General features: G+C 41.1%; 1 protein-coding gene across 1 annotated transcript in view; it reads left to right on the top strand.

Annotated features, from left to right (window-relative positions):
• Window positions 1-3563, top strand: part of LOC133616908 (neural cell adhesion molecule L1-like protein) — a 161900-nt gene extending 158337 nt beyond the window's left edge. Inside the window, exon 26 of the mRNA XM_061976487.1 lies at window positions 753-3563. Within this exon, the coding sequence (XP_061832471.1) occupies window positions 753-951 (199 nt within the window). The 3' untranslated portion in view covers window positions 952-3563. The remainder of the gene's footprint in view (window positions 1-752) is intronic.
• The last annotated feature ends 14187 nt before the right edge of the window (window positions 3564-17750 follow it).

The following is a 17750-nucleotide window of genomic DNA, read 5'->3' as shown; positions in this document are numbered from 1 at the left end:
CGTGCCCACCTGTGCGAGCAGCTGTTTTTGAGTTGTGAATACGAATGGCCGAGTGGGAGAGAGGTGGCGGCGGCTTTGGCGAATTAGAAAGCAGGATGGGAGGGGGGGGGAATATCCTCTGTTTTGAGGTGACCTCGCGTCTTGTCGTGAGACACCGGAGAAGTTGGCCAGTTGCCCGCTCCTAAATTGGCATCTAATCTCCTCGGCCCTGGTGTGCGCCCCCTGGGAATACCGGGAATGACAGGCTGTTTGTCTGGGATTGTATATGCCTCACCTCACTCCCCACTGCCGCCCTCATTCTTCTTCTCTATTCCTCAATCTCAGCCTTCACCTCCAACACACACACACACACACACACACACACACACACACACACACACACACACACACACACACACACACACACACACACACACATCTTTCTCTTTTTCCAGCGTTTGGAATGAACTTGCAATTTCCATCCCGGTCTCTAAAGAGATTTGAAATTGCCTTTGGTCCTGAAGCCTTGGCAATTAGCAATTAGTGAAGTGATTGTACAGCAAGCCTTCTTCCCACGTGGCGCCTCCCTGGCCATGCGTACCACACTTCCCTCCTGTAGTGCTGCATTGAAACCATAAGCACTTATATGCATTCCTGTTGTGTGTCCCGTTTGCTGGTGTTGTGGAGACTGGCTTGGCGTGTTGTGTTTGCAATTGGATGTCTTTGTTTTATGCATCGCACCCCTGACCCCCTGGCCTGTTGTTTGACGGCAGTGACAGTGATGAAAAGCCACTGAGGGGCGGCTCGTGTTCCCTGAATGGCGATGATGCGGTCAGCAGAGACAGCCTGGTCGACTACGCCGACGGCGGGGGAGAGTTCAGCGAGGACGGCTCCTTTATCGGAGAATATTCAGGGCACAAAGGCGAAGGATCTGTTGGCGAGCCCAATGGATTCGGTCCTGTCACTGCATAATGCCAAGCTTCACTTTGAATGCCAACATGGAACTTTTCTATATGAAGCTTGCAATACATTTTGTATAAATATATAAAATATACCTATACGTGGCTCACACGGCCAAATGAAAGGCAAGAGACGTTTTATGATATTTGGCGCACTGGACTGTAGAAGAACAATAATAAGGTAACACTTTAGTATGGGGAACATATTCATCATTAATTAGTTGCTTATTAACATGCACCCTAGTAACATATTGGCTCTTACTTACTCATTATTAAGTACTTATTAATGCCTTATTCTGCATGGCCTTATTATACAACCAGTATAACCCTAACCTCACCCTAACCCTAACCCTCTAACACTAACCCTTATTATACAACCAGTATAACCCTAACCTCACTCTAACCCTAACCCTCTAACACTAACGCTTATTATACAACCAGTACAACCCTAACCCTAACCCTTATTATACAACCAGTATAACCCTAACCTCACCCTAACCCTAACCCTCTAACCCTAACCCTTATTATACAACCAGTATAACCCTAACCTCACCCTAACCCTCTAACCCTAACCCTTATCATACAACCAGTATAACCCTAACCCTAACCCTCTAACCCTAACCCTTATTATACAACCAGTATAACCCTAACCCTAACCCTCTAACCCTAACCCTTATTATACAACCAGTATAACCCTAACCTAACCCTAACCCTCTAACCCTCTAACCCTAACCCTAACCCTAACCCTCTAACCCTAACCCTAACCAAATAACTCTAAATTAAGTCTTTGTTACTTAGAATATGTTCCCCATCTTAAAGTGTTACCAATAATAATAATACATTTACGTGTAAATACTGTAACACAATGAATTGAACTTTTAATTGTTTGAGGATTTTTTTAATATAATAAATGCTTTTTTTTTTACCTGTTTATGCAAACACATTTTTTACAATGATCCGAACCAACACATTTAATCCATAGCAGGATGTCAATTGTATTTATTAATGATCTCATTTGTTTTACATGCAACTTTTTTATTTCTAGTGTTTGTACTGTATTTTTTTGCTTGCAATCAATATTCTCATTATTGTTGTCATTTTGTTTAAAACTTTCTTTTTTTTTCAATATCAGCAGAATTGTTATGTAACACAATGTTTAGTTTACCCCTCAGGCAGCCCTTTCATTAACAAAACATGTTTTTGCAGGCTCTGTGACTTTTTACATTATTACTACATTTGTTTTCCATTTGTTATTAAATGATCACTTTCAACTTTTTAAAGTGGTCTTTTTATGGCTGAGTTTTTGTCAGCTTTGTTGGAATAGTGAAACTGCAATGTGCATTGTCCCATCTCAGGCAACTTTGTTTCAATTAGATGAAGGTTCCTACACCAAAAAAAAATTGTCATTTGAGTAACAGGACTGAAAGTTACAAGATTTTATTTTTGTTTTGAATTAGTAAATAAATACACATATTTTTGTGCTGGTAACATGTTGACATGACAAAAATAAATAAGAAAATAATTTAGCTATTTTAAGAGGACTGTGCTGAGATTTCAACCCCCTCCCGTCATACAGTAGGGAAGAGATTATTATTATGGCCTCAGTCTTGGGCGGATCTCGCATGAGGGGAGGAGGAGGGGTTAATCATGTCGCAATGCAGTCTGCTGAAAATGATGGAAAGCGCCACTCTACATAGCAACTGATGCTGTTTTCAAAGTAGGAATTGCCACACAGCACATTTTTTATAATATTCAACACTAATGTCATCTGGCTGCTAAGGTGGATAATGCACCCCCCCAACCCCCCATGTGTCAGGCAAACTGTGAAGAATGGGGCCATATTAATTCCCCTCCTGCTGTAGTAGAAGCATCAAACACAGTTTACAAAAATAAAATGTATACTTTTGGTCTTCCCATGACCTGCAGATGATCCGAGTGAAAATATGATTAGTGGAATATTCCAAATTTTTTCAGAGGGGGTCATGTGTTTATGGTAACAGGACTGAAGGACCCCACAAAAGTGTGCATTTTACCCCTTTTTTTGGTAAGAAAATATGACTAAGAATATAATGTCAAATATAGCCCATGTTAAATATATAACATTATGTCATGTCTGTGTGATCATGTTTTGTTTTAGTCATGTTCGGTTTGGTTTTTGGACTTTTTGTGCACTTTTGCTTGTTTTGTCACCATAGCAACCATTCGTTTTCACCTGTCACGTCACGCACCTGTTTCACGTTTTGAGTCACGCACCTGTTTTCACTAATCATGTCTGTAGTATTTAAGTTCATTGTTTTCAGTTTGTCTTTCTGGCGACACCCGGATTCATACCCCTGTCACACTCTGTTTACCTCTGCGCACTTCATAGTCCATGCCAAGTAAGTTTTTGTTTATTAATGCCACAGTTATTGTTTTTGTTTCATTGTTCACAGTTTCTGCCTATGTGCAAGTTTTGTTTTCAATAGCCTAGTTTTGTACCTCCGCCAATGTGCGCCCTTTCTGTTAGTTCTTTTTTTATATATTAAATAAAACATGTACTTACATTCCCGTCTCGCCCGAACCAACTTTCCGTTGCCTTCTGGAAAAACAAAATCCAAGGACCAAGTTGTGACACATTCTGAAGGATTAAAATGATTGTTTTGTGGTAAATAAAAATTTTAACAAATATTAGCCATTTTACGTTGTTTTTTCAGTGTTCAAGCTAGTTTAAATTCATATTTCAAATTGTATTAATAAAACATGCAATCAGATCAATGTGCAGGATACATTGATAAGAAAACATATATTACAGTTTATTTACTGTGCATTTGTACATTTTTATTTTCTGGTGATGCGAATGGCACTGATTTGGTGGAATGGCCCATTTGCCTTGTACACATATTAGACATTTTTATTTTTGTTTTTATCTACAATGATTTTATATTTGTTTTTTATCTTCAGTCATTTTATATTGGTTTTATCTTCTTGTTGCTTTTATTTTTATCTTCATTTTATATTTGTTTTTATCTTCAGTCATTTCATATTTGTATTTATCTTCAGTGATTTTATATTTGTTTTTATCTTCATTTTATATTTGTTTTTATCTTCATTTCCATGTAATATTTGTTTCTTCAGTGATTTTACATTTGTTTTTGTCTTCAGTCATTTTATATTCGTTTTAATCTTCAGTCATTTTGTATTTGTTATTCAATCAATCAATCAATCAATCTTTATTTATATAGCCCTAAATCACAAGTGTCTCAAAGGGCTGCACAAGCCACAACGACATCCTCGGTACAAAGCCCACATACGGGCAAGGAAAAACTCACCCCAGTGGGACGTCGATGTGAATGACTATGAGAAACCTTCTAGGGGAGACCGAAAGCAATGGATGTCGAGTGGGTCTGACATAATATTGTGAGAGTCCAGTCCATAGTGGATCCAACATAATAGTTTTATTATCTTCAGTCATTTTATATTTGTTTTATTTTAATTTTGTATTTGTTTTCTATCTTCATTTTATATTTGTTTTCATCTTCAGTCATTTTATATTTGTTTTTATCTTCAGTCATTTTATATTTGTTTTTATCTTCAGTCATTTTATATTTGTTTTTATCTTCAGTCATTTTATATTTGTTTTATTTTCATTTTGTATTTGTATTTATCTTCATTTTATTTTGTTTTTATATTAATTTTATATATGTTTTTATCTTCAAAGGTTTCATATTTGTTTTTATTTTCAGTCATTTTATATATTATTATCTATTCTGTCATTTGATATTTGTTTTTATCTTTAGTCATTATATATTTTTTATCTTCTGTCGTTTCATATTTGTTTTAATTTTAATTTGATATGTTTTTATCTGCCCTGCGATGGGGTGGCGACTTGTCCAGGGTGTACGCCGCCTTCCGACCGATTGTAGCTGAGATAGGCTCCAGCGCCCCCCGCGACCCCAAAGGGAATAAGCGGTAGAAAATGGATGGATGGATGGATGGACATATTAGACATACATAATATTATAACCAGGGGCGTCCAAAGTGAAGCTCATTTTTTATTGAACTTCAACACATATAACAATACAATTAATTAATTATTCATCATTACACTAATTTGATGTGTCATGTTCCACTACGAAACGGACCAACTCCAAACAATATCATTCCAAAGGTCAAACATTCATATCCAGAAACCCATTTCCCCCATCATTGACCTCTTGCCAGTCCTCCCATACATAATGCACATTGCTCAAATATTCATCAAGGATATACACCGGTCCAATGAAATAAAGTCCTGAATATTTTATTGGCTAGAAACTTTTTATTTCCATGTGTTTTTGTTCAAGACTCAACAGTGAAACAAACCAAACTGAAGTAAATAGGAGCAAAAAATCTTCTGACACAGTAAACAACAGACTTTGAACGTGCGCAGATCAAACATGGCCATATGGAAGAAGCTTGCTGGGAAATACAAGAGTGTGCTAATGACATCTTCATCTGTCTTTCTTATTTCTGAATGGAATCCCCTGGCACCAATAATCAGGGTTCTTTCCTAGTTTCATATTTGACGATACGGCAACATTTTTTGATGAGGTGCACAACAATAAAAATAGCAAATAAAGATGGGAGATGATTGACTCATCCGTCGTTATTGTCATGCAAAACAGCTAAACTGATTAAATGTGTTACTTTTGAGCTTTTCATAAAACAAATACACTCAACTAGCTTTACACTATGAACACATTTGTCGGTTCCAAAAACTGTTGACTATTCTCTGCTGGCAATGTCTCAATAGTTCAGGGGTCGGCAACCCGCGGCTCTAGAGCCGCATGCGGCTCTTTGGCGCCGCCCTAGTGGCTCTCTGGAGCTTTTTCAGAAATGTATGAAAAATGGAAAAAGATGAGGGGAAAACAATCTATTTTTTGTTTTAATATGGTTTCTGTAGGAGGACAAACATGACACAAACCTCCCTAATTGTTATAAAGCACACTGTTTATATTAAACTTGCTTCACTGATTCGAGTATTTGGCGAGCGCCGTTTTGTCCTACTAATTTTGGCGGTCCTTGAACTCACCGTAGTTTGTTTACATGTCTAACTTTCTAGGACGTGTTTTATGCCACTTCTTTTTCTGTCTCATTTTGTCCACCAAACTTTTAAGGTTGTGCATGAAAGGTGAGTTTTGTTGATGTTATTGACTTGTTGGAGTGCTAATCAGACATATTTGGTCACTGCATGACTGCAAGCTAATCGATGCTAACATGCTATTTAGGCTAGCTATATGTACATATTGCATCATAATGCCTCATTTGTAGCTATATTTGAGGTCATTTAGTTTCCTTTAAGTCCTCTTAATTCAATGTATATCTCATGACACACTATCTGTATGTAATATGGCTTTTAATTTTTTGCGGCTCCAGACAGATTTTTTTTTGTATTTTTGGTCCAATATGGCTCTTTCAACATTTTGGGTTGCCGACCCCTGCAATAGTTAAACTGTTTTGAGACTGTGAAATGCATTTTACAATTTTAGACTTCTCATATTCAGTTAAATGTCCTTTTCCCCACCAGGCTACCCACCTAAAAATGTGTACACCGGGTATTAATGGCTTTTATTGTTTTAATGATTGAAGGCTCAGACTCCCAAAATGCAACACGGAACGACACAGGAAGTCCTTCATACCGACAGCCATCAGACTGTATAATGCATATGTTCCTTTTTGACTGTACTTGAATGTATAGTAGACTGTATTTATATTATTCACATGTGAATAATGCTGTACAATAGACTGTATTCATATTATTCACATGTGAATAATGCTGTATAATAAAGTTAAAGTTAAAGTACCAATGATTGTCACACACACACTAGGTGTGGCAAAATTATTCTCTGCATTTGACCCATCACCCTTGATCACACCCTGGGAGAGGAGGGGAGTAGTCAGTGGCTCCCATTTTTATAGTCTTTGGTATGACTCGGCTGGGGTTTGAACTCACAACCTACCTGTCAGGCTTGTCCCTGACAGTTTAGTTATGTTTTGGTTTTTCCTCTGTCAAAATGTGTTGTTGACGAACCCCAAGATGCAGAGATGGCGGCAGGCTTGGTACAAGAAAACATGGTTTTAATGTTAAAAAATAAGAAAAGGAAAACACGAACCAGAATCCAGGAAGCAGGAACTCAGGGAGACAATCAGGAAATAACCAAAATAAGAGCGTTGACAGGAAATGACAGAGGAAAAACCAAAACATAACTAAACGGTCAGGGACAAGCCTGACACTACCGATCTCAGGGTGGACACTCTAACCACTAGGCCAGACTGTATTCGTATTATTCACATGTGAATAATGCTGTATAATAGGCTGTATTTATATTATTCACATGTAAAAAATACCTAAGTGTATTGTTTATTATGAGCGTACTGTCAATGAATCAATCAATGTTTATTTATATAGCCCTAAATCACAAGTGTCTCAAAGGGCTGCACAAGCCACGACATCCTCGCTTCAGATCCCACATCAGGGCAAGGAAAAACTCAACCCAGTGGGATGACAATAAGAACCCCCCTGTTACGATCCGCTGCCCGGATCAGAGTTTGTTTATGTTTGTGTCACGTGTTTTCAGCACCTTGAGTTTAGTTTGTTTCTGTTGCCATGACGGCAGATTGTACGCACCTGCCTCTGGTTAGTGTTCGGGACGCGCACCTGTTGCCCGGGCGCTAATCAGAGGGCTATTTAGTCTTTGCTCTGGCCTCACTCGGTCTGGCTTCGTAGTTTGTTCCCATACAACTGATGACGACGATTATTTCATGTTTCTTAGCTGCTAGTTTTCACGCTATGCCATTTTGCCTGCTAGCTCCCACACTAGTCCTTTTGTTTCTTGCCTTTTGTGCTACGTGCATGTCTTTTTGTTTATCCACCGTATGATTTATATTTTAAATAAATCATATTCGTACCTGCAAGCTGTGTCCGAAGCCGTCTGCATCCTTGGGAGAACCACACCCGCATCACTATGCGACCACGTCGTTACACCCCCCCTCTAGGGCAATGGACGTCGAGTGGATCTAGCATAATATTGTGAAAGTCCAGTCTATAGTGGATCTAACATAATAGTGAGAGTCCAGTCCATAGTGGGGCCAGCAGGAGACCATCCCGAGCGGAGACAGGTCAGCAGCGCAGAGATGTCCCCAACCGATGCACAGGCGAGCGGTCCACCCCGGGTCTCGACTCTGGACAGCCAGCACTTCATCCGTGGCCACCAGACCTGTGCCCTCACCTCCATGAGGGAGAGGGGGGCAGAGCAGAAAAGAAAAGAAACGGCAGATCAACTGATCTAAAAGGGGGGTTTATTTAAAGGCTAGAGTATACAAGTGAGTTTTAAGATGGGACTTAAATGCTTCTACTGAGGTAGCATCTCTAACTGTTACCGGGACGGCATTCCAGAGTACTGTAGTCCGAATAGAAAACACTCTATAGCCCGCAGACTGTTTTTGGGCTCTGGGAATCACTAATAAGCCGGAGTTCTTTGAACGCAGATTTCTTGCCGGGACATATGGTACAATACAATCAGCAAGATAGGAGGAAGCTAGACCGTTCAGTATTGTATACGTAAGTAGTAAAACCTTTAAGTCACATCTTAAGTGCACAGGAAGCCAGTATAGGCGTAATATGATCAAACGTTCTTGTTCTTGTCAAAAGTCTAGCAGACACATTTTGTACCAACTGTAATCTTTTAATGCTAGACATAGGGAGACCCGAAAATAATACAATTCAGTAGTAGAGATGAGACGTAACGAACGCATAGATAATGATCTCAGCGTCACTAGTGGACAAACTGGAACGAATTTTAGCGTTATTACGGAGATGAAAGAAGGCCGTTTTAGTAACACTCTTAATGTAGTCTTAACTGGTTTTAACTAGCTTTTTATCTTATGTTGTATTTTTCCATAGTATAATGTCTGGTAATGCATGTATTCTTTGTATTTTAATTTTGTATGCTCCTATATGGACCCCAGGAAGACTAGCAGTCGCCTTGGCGTCAGCTAATGGGGATCCATTCAATAAACAATAAACAATGTGTGACTCAAAGGAGAGAGTTGGGTCGAAGATAATACTCAGATTCTTTACCGAGTCGCCTTGTGTAATTGTTTGGTTGTCAAATGTTAAGGTGGTATTATTAAATAGGTGTCGGTGTCTAGCAGGACCGATAATCAGCATTTCCGTTTTCTTAGCGTTGAGTTGCAAAAAGTTAGCAGACATCCATTGTTTAATTTCATTAGGAAACGCCTCCAGCTGACTACAATCCGGCGTGTTGGTCAGCTTTAGGGGCGTGTAGAGTTGGGTGTCATCAGCATAACAGTGAAAGCTAACACCGTATGTGCGTATTATGTCACCTAGCGGCAGCATATAGATGCTGAAGAGTGCAGGGCCAAGAACCGAACCCTGGGGAACTCCACACGTTACCTTAACATAGTCCGATAATTCAGCACCCAACTGTGGTGCTGAATTTCCCCCAGGGATCAATAAAGTACTTTCTATTCTATTCTATTCTATTAGTGCAGTGTTGTTCAACCTTTTTAGAGCCAAGGCACATTTTTTGCGTTGAAAAAATGCGGAGGCACACCACCAGCAGAAATCATTTAAAAAAAACGAAACTCAGTTGACAATAAAAAGTTGTTGTCGCAATTATTGGATATGACTTTAAAGCATAACTAAGCATGCATCAATACAGCTCTTGTCTCAAAGTAGGTGTACTGTCACCACCTGTCGCATCACGCCGTGACTTATTTGGAGTTTTTTGCTTTTTTCCTGTGTTGTGTTTTAGTTCTTGTCTTGCGCTCCTATTTTGGTGGCTTTTTCTCTTGTTTTGTTATTTTCCTGTAGCAGTTTCATGACTTCCTTTGAGCGATATTTCCCGCATCTACTTTGTTTTAGCAATCAATAATATTTCAGTTGTTTTTATCCTTCTTTGTGGGGACATTGTTGATTGTCATGTCATGTTCGGATGTACATTGTGGACACAGTCTTTGCTCCATAGTAAGTCTTTGCTGTCGTCCAGCATTCTGTTTTTGTTTACTGTGTAGCCAGTTAAGTTTTAGTTTTCTTCTGCATAGCCTCCCCTAAGCTTCAATGCCTTTTCTTAGGGGCACTCACCTTTTGTTTATTTTTGGTTTAAGCATTAGACACCTTTTTACCTTCACTCTGCCTCCCGCTGTTTCCGACATCTACAAAGCAATTATCTACCAGCTGCCACCTACTGATATGGAAGAGTATCACACGGTTACTCTGCCGCGCTCTAGACAGCAGCGACACTCAACAACAACACATCATTTGCAGACTATAATTACTGGTTTGCAAAACATATTTTTAACCCAAATAGGTGAAATTAGCTCATCCCCGCGGCACACCAGACTGTATCTCACGGCACACTAGTGTGCCGCGGCACAGTGGTTGAAAAACACTATTAGTGTACATGCACCCTTCATCATTACACAATGCACATCCGATAATTAAATACAATACAAAACAGGGTTATACTCTTTGGTGTGTGCAGAACAATAAGAATAACAACAAGATACTCAGTAGCAGACACTAGGACTATGCCTCATAACCAGTAGGACTTGGGTAGGGGTGTGATTTTGGTGCATTTGTGGCGCCTTAATGCACTTCCTGTTTGAACATACTTGTTTGGCAGTCTTGAAATAAAAATGTGTTTTGAAGCAGCAAACGTGTGTTAATTTCAGCTGCTACAGCTACTGTATACTACTACAACTACTACTACTAACAGTAATAATAATGATGACTTTAAAAAATCCTGGATGACCTAATAAATACATGAATCATGAAAAGGAAAATAAATATTAACACGTCAAAAGTTTTATTTTTTTTTAAATCAAATTAAAATGTTGACTCTCTGATGTACCAGATCAATGTTTGCTAAAATGTGTTTTGGGGCAATTCCAACTTTGAGCATAGCCTCAATTGCTCTGTTGAGTGGCGCTTTTCACAATTTTCAGCAAACTGAATTGCATGGGGTGTGGCTCGGTTGGTTGAGCGGCCGTGCCAGCAACTTGATGGTTCCAGGTTCGATCCCCGCTTGTCACGGCCCGGGCGCATGCCAATGCACACTCATCAATGAGCCCCGCGCAGCGCACTTCAGGACACACCCAGGGCCGCTCAGCTCCTGCACGCGTCACTCCGGCGGCAGCAAGCAGCTGCAATCAATCAGCACTCGGCGCACCTGTGGTTGATGATCTCCCTGGACTTCTTAAGCCAGTGCAAACCTGCGTTCCAGGCCAGAACCTAATCTGCTGTTCGCGTACAGTAAGCCACGTCATGCTCTATGCTCAATCTTGCTCTCTGTGTTTGCTCTCCGTATTCCTCTGCTCCTTGTGGTCACTTGTTCCCGTCGTTTCCCTTGTTCCCGCAGTATCCTCCGTTGCCTTGGAAGTGAGCTGTGCTGTCCCTGGATCCCCCTTTGGACTCTGACTGCCTGCCTCGATCCTCGACCCCTCGCTTTAGACACGGACCTCAGGACTCCCCTCTTGGATCACAGATCTATGAGCCTGCCCTGCCCCTTTTGGACTTGCCTCTCGCTCAACATTTATGGTAACAATCAACAGTTAATGCATACACATAGTCTCACACACACACACACACACACACACACACACACACACACACACACACACACACACACACACACACTTTTGGATCTAGTTCACACACACCATTCCCTTTTATAGTGTATATATATAATAAATCATAGAGCCAAACTACTACCCCTTGTGGTCTGTGGCGTCTACTCCCCTGTACACAACACCCCTTCCGCCATCATGGTCACTGTCGTTGTGTCTTTGGGCAAGATACTTTACCTATCTGCTCCCAGTGCCACCCACACTGGTTTAAATGTAACTTACAGTAGATAATGAGTTTCACTATGTGAAGCGCTTTGAGTCACTAGAGAAAAAGTGCTATATAAATATAATTAATTTCATTTAAATACCCGCGCCCCTCTTCTTCTCACATGAGATCCTACCAGGAATGGGGCCATATGAATCCCTTCTGTACTGTACCTATCTGTAATTATTAGTTATTATTGAGTTAACTATGGACATAATGTGATTAATTGTTTGACAGCCCTGATTAAACTAAATTGAATTGGGCTATAGAGCGCACCAGTATTAGAAAATCTATTTTACATATATTAACCACACCGGGCCATTAGCCGCAGATATATACCGGTACGAAATATTTTGTGAGTACTTTTATATGTTTCCAAATGATGCCTGTGACATGGCAGTAAAACGGCTGATTAAACAAAAAAGAAGTCATCGTCATCAACCCACCACCTGTGGAAGCGAGCTCTGCAATCAGCTAAACAGACTCAATAACTCCTCTGTGACGTTTGTGTGAATTTACAAAACTAAAACAATACAAACAAAATGCCATTGTAAGTTAATAAAAGTAACACAGACATTCGTAAATGTGTTAGCATATTAGCTAATGCTAAGGACGCTAGTTTCATTACATTACAATAGCCCAAACAAATATGCATGAACACACCTCCAGACATCACACATGGGACGGTTTAGTAAGTATGATTTGTTTTAATTGTATTGTTAAACTTACAAACATTGCCCATAAATGAAGAATCCTTTTGAGCAAATTCGCTATGGACGAATATACTTCCGGCACGAACAGGAAGTACATTGTCAACCCGCAGCACCTGCAGTGAACGAAGTCATCCAAAAGATGGCGCCATAGCACAAACAATAACACACCTTTTCAGTGTCTCTTTCATGTATTTAAATGCACTGTATAAACAGTACAAAAGGTAACATTGTAAAAAATAAAATAAAATAAAAAAGAGACAAGAAATGTGTAATGAAAAATACGTAATAACAAATAAGTGCAGATGAGAAAATAAATCCCAAAAGGCTTATGTAAGGTTCTCACCTAAAGCAGTAAATTAGCAAACAATATTAAACATAGTAAATAGAAAAAATAAGATAACAAGTAGTCTACCTTGTGTGGAATGAGTCTAGGTGTCTCACCGTTTCATAAGCCACACCGTTTCATAAGCCGCAGAGTTCAAAGTAATGGAAAAAAAGCAGCTGCAAATACATGAAGTCCAGAAAATACAATAAATTGGTAACTTTGAAAAGGGCCTTTCTATGCAGGTGTCAATCAAGTCTCAAACAAAATGGCACATAAATGTTCTGAACCTAAAAACGAGCCGTCAAAACACAAATCAACATTTTTAATTCCAGTTAATCACTAGTAAATGCTCACAATTTAGTCGTGTGTGTGTGTGAGCCATATTCACCTCCAAAAACTGTACGGCTCATGTCGAGAAGATGTAGAATCCGTCTATAGTCTGGTAGTATAAAAATAGCAATTGTTGGCGTAATCACACCAGACGTGGCATACAGGCGCTGAATAGCACTCCATGATGGCTCATGGCAAGATAAAGGTCACATAAAGACATAATCCCTGTTTTATCAGGGATTAAGCCCTCATCCCTTTTAAAATTGCTCTCTCCGTGAGATGCTAAAACCCACAAAACAACAACAACAAAAGCACCAGTCGAATCTCCTGTGAGAGTCACAAGAGACCAAAAAGGACATGAGGACATGCATGTGACCTTTTGAAAACAACACAGGTCAGGATGTTGACACGGATTAGTTTGTGACATGGCTTCACAGAACTCATAAATCCCAGTTTTAAGTGGACCTCTTTTTCAGTCCATTTGATCAGTGTTCATATTTAGGCTAAGTGCCTTCGGAAACTGCCCGGTAATCGATAACATGATCGCTGGGATTTGGGACCTGCGCCAGGGGGGGGCAGGAAGCACTCAGCAGCTTCAGCCTCACACAAAGTGTGTCGAATACAAGTCTACAAGCGGAGTGTCCGGTGAAGAAGAAGAAGATGGCGAGTCGTTCATGAGCGCCTCATCAATAATGCAGGTGGGCCGGGTTCACAGCAAGGGTAAGTGTGACAGGTGTGTGCCGAGGAAAACTCTGGCACGTGCAGCACGGGGAAAAAAACGCTGCTAAAGCAAACACTAGGCCCCATTCAGCAGTAAGTTCCTAACTTTTCCTCTTATCTTTCTTCCAAGTGATTTCCTAAGAGGAGTATATTCAAATTCATGATGTGTTCTTAAACGCCCAAATTGTTCCCACATGCTGTTCTTAAGTTGCTGAATGCCAAATGGTTAGTGCGTGCTTGTCTATCATAATTTGCATATAAACACACACTTATGTCCGCAATATGCATATGTAAACACCCTTAATTCCGTAATTTGCATAGGTAAACGCCCTTATTTCCCCATATATGGGCACAATTCCGGCGGAAAAGCCGAACATCAAACAAGCGCAACAAACCTTACCTTTCCTCTTATTTTTCTTCCTAAGTGATTTCCTAAGAGGAGTCCATTCAAATTCATGACGTGTTCTTAAACGGCCAAATTGTTCCCACATGCTGTTCTTAAGTTGCTGAATGCCAAATAGTTAACGAGTGCGTGTCTATCATAATGTGCATATAAACACACCCTTATTTCCCCAATATGCATATGTAAACACCCTTAATTCCGTAAGTTGCATAAGTAAACGCCCTTACTTCCCCCATATAAGGGCACAATTGCGGCGGAAAAGTCGAACATCAAACACAAGGAGAAAACGCAAACAGATGACAGAAGAGAAATTCGTATTATCCCGGGTGGGAAATACATAATGTCAAAACGTAAGTTTAAGAAATAATAATAATAAATATTCGTCACTTCGGGCTAATAGGTCTACCTTGTCGTGAAATATGCGCTCCCTCCCCAGGGCACAATCTGCGGCATCTTGCAGTAGCAGCAAAAGCATTGCCATTGTGTGTGCGCGTGCGTGTGTGTATGTGTGTGTGTGTGTGTGTGTGCTTTGGAGCTCTCGTAGATTTTGTTCTTACCTACGAACAAATCCCAGCTAAGAAAACATTGGTGAATACGAAAACTTCGTAAGTGGGCCTAAGAACAAAATGTGTTCTTAAGAATGGTTGCTGAATGGGGCCCACTGCCTGGAGTTGAAGCAATGCCACCACTTTCAGGTTGTCGTTTTTTTTTGTTTTTTTGTTTTTTTTTAACGCGCAAACAATCCAGTGAGAGGAAGGCGTGCACACAAAAGGCCTGAAGGACACACTTTCGCCAGTAAAAGGGGTTAAGGGTGGCGGGAGGAAAAAAGAGAGTGGAGCACTTAATGTTATTTAACGTTGCTCTTTACTGCAGACGCTATGTTGGAGATAAAGAAAAAGAGGTCAGGCTATCAGACTTGTGGCCTTGACACAAGCAAATGGGAATCGCCGTGTTTTATTCTGCGCATTTTCTTGATGGCCTTTGCTTGGCCTCGGCTTTTTAAGAGGACCAAAGGGGGGGGGGGGGAGCGGACAACTGAAGGAGAAAAGCTTGCGATTTTAAAGAAAGTGTTTGTCTCACTTTCAAAGCCTTTTTCTATTAATCCTAGCCTAAAGGTTTTTATTGATTTTTGTTTTAAACAAAATAACATCTTGTGCAAAAGGCCAAGAGAAAATGAGTCTGGCCAACCACATCTTTGTGCTCACCTGTCAGTCGACGCATTGTATTTTACACTGCACACCGCACTTGTTCATTTGATTCAGTTTTGATTCCGTTTGTTGTATTTTGTGTTATGTGCGAGGACAGTTGCTCGTGGCGTGACCCCGGGATGCTGAGACGGCAGGGGGCATGCAGGTAAAAGTCCCTTTTATCAGGGAAACTCAGGAGGCACCGTGGGCGAGCAAAATGCGAGGCAAAATACATGTATAAAAAAAAGGCACCACGGACAGGCTGTACATGCAGCTCGTACAGTCGTTCTGACGACGCTGGGCATGAGAAGCCTCCGGATTGACAACCAGGGAGATGTGCACTGCCGCTCCTCTCCAAACACGGATCACACGCTATGTGTAGGGCCCGTGATCCATGGCATTCCCTGTTTTGTGTAAAGAAGCGCATATAAAATGTGAAGTTTTGCCGCAAACCTATACCTAGCCGCATCCTGCTCAGTCACTGTTTAGTATATGATGACATAATTCCCCATGAAGTGACACTGGCTTCTGTGGTGCATATCTTCAGTGTCTCAATATAGGTTGGTACTGGGATCGAGTTTTAGTCAAAGTAGACTTAGTGAATTCATGTTCAAATGAGGTTACAATTAATATTTTCTACTAAAAAAAACATTATTGAACATGCATTTTCCAACGGATTTGTTTTAGTACAAAACATGCATCAAATGTATCTCAAGTTTGATTTTGATTTTTTTTTTAAGTGTACAAATTGTTACCTATTCATAATAAAGTGTGTGTTTTTTTTAACGGGTTAGAAACTACAAACAAATTAAATTCTGCTTGTGGCCCCGATTTAGCCTCAGGTGTCCCTGGACAGGTATGTCTGATTGTCAATCAAGAGCAGGTGGACAAGATATAGTATTAGTAGTACCAAACACGAGAAACATAAGATAAAGTGCAGAACCGTCATGACATTTTGTATTATTTTTTTCTGCATGCAAAATTTTAATTATTTCCTATAAATGTGTTTTGTGTGAATATTTGTGGGTGCCTGGAATGCAAAAATTGGATTTACGTTATTTCGTATGGGAAATATTGATTTGTCGATCCGGTCTTGATCTGTCCTTTTGGAACGGATTACTAATGAAAACCCAGTTACTACTATACATTAGGGTTCTATCCATCCATCCATCTTCTGCCGCTTATCCGAGGTCGGGTCGCGGGGGCAGCAGCCTAAGCAGGGAAGCCCAGACTTCCCTCTCCCCAGCCACTTCGTCCAGCTCCTCTCGGGGGATCCCGAGGTGTTTCCAGGCCAGCCGAGAGACATAGTCTTCCCAACGTGTCCTGGGTCTTCCCCGTGGCCTCCTACCGGTCGGACGTGCCCGAAACACCTCCCTAGGGAGGCGTTCAGGTGGCATCCTGACCAGATGCCCGAAGCACCTCCTCTGGCTCCTCTCGATGTGGAGGAGCAGCGGCTTTACTTTGAGCTCCTCCCGGATGACAGAGCTTCTCACCCTATCTCTAAGGGAGAGCTCCGCCACCCGGCGGAGGAAGCTCATTTCGGCCGCTTGTACCCGTGATCTTGTCCTTTCAGTCATGACCCAAAGCTCATGACCATAGGTGAGGATGGGAACGTAGATCGACCGGTAAATCGAGAGCATTGCCTTCCGGCTCAGCTCCTTCTTCACCACAACGGATCGATACAGCGTCCGCATTACTGAAGACACCGCACCGATCCGCCTGTCGATCTCACGATCCACTCTTCTCTCACTCGTGAACAAGACTCTGAGGTACTTGAACTCCTCCACTTGGGGCAAGATCTCCTCCCCAACCCGGAGATGGCACTCCACCCTTTTCCGGGCGAGAACCATGGACTCGGACTTGGAGGTGCTGATTCCCATCCCAGTCGCTTCACACTCAGCTGCGAACCGACCAAGTGAGAGCTGAAGATCTTGGCCAGATGACGATCAAGTATGCTTTGCATTAACGTGTGTGTGTGTGCTTACAGAAGCCGCACATATCTTGTGACTGGGCCGGCACGTTGTTAGAATGGATGAAAACCAAGCGTGACGACAGCTCGTAGAGGACGTTAAAGGCAGTGCCTTTAAGGCACGCCCCCAAGAGTGTGGTCCGGGTGGACTACGAGATATAATGACTGATGAACACCTTTGTTCGATAATGAAAGATGCTTTAGCTCAAAGCCTGAGCCCCGACATTAATGAACTAGCATCCAAGAAAAGATGCCAGGTATCTGGCTTGGGCACATCAGATTAGAACAGTGT

The sequence above is a fragment of the Nerophis lumbriciformis genome, linkage group LG01, assembly GCF_033978685.3.
Source record: "Nerophis lumbriciformis linkage group LG01, RoL_Nlum_v2.1, whole genome shotgun sequence".
NCBI classification, from domain to species: Eukaryota; Metazoa; Chordata; class Actinopteri; order Syngnathiformes; family Syngnathidae; genus Nerophis; species Nerophis lumbriciformis.
The sequence above is the reverse complement of the archived record's forward strand: the minus strand, read 5'-3'. Positions and strand labels throughout refer to the sequence as shown.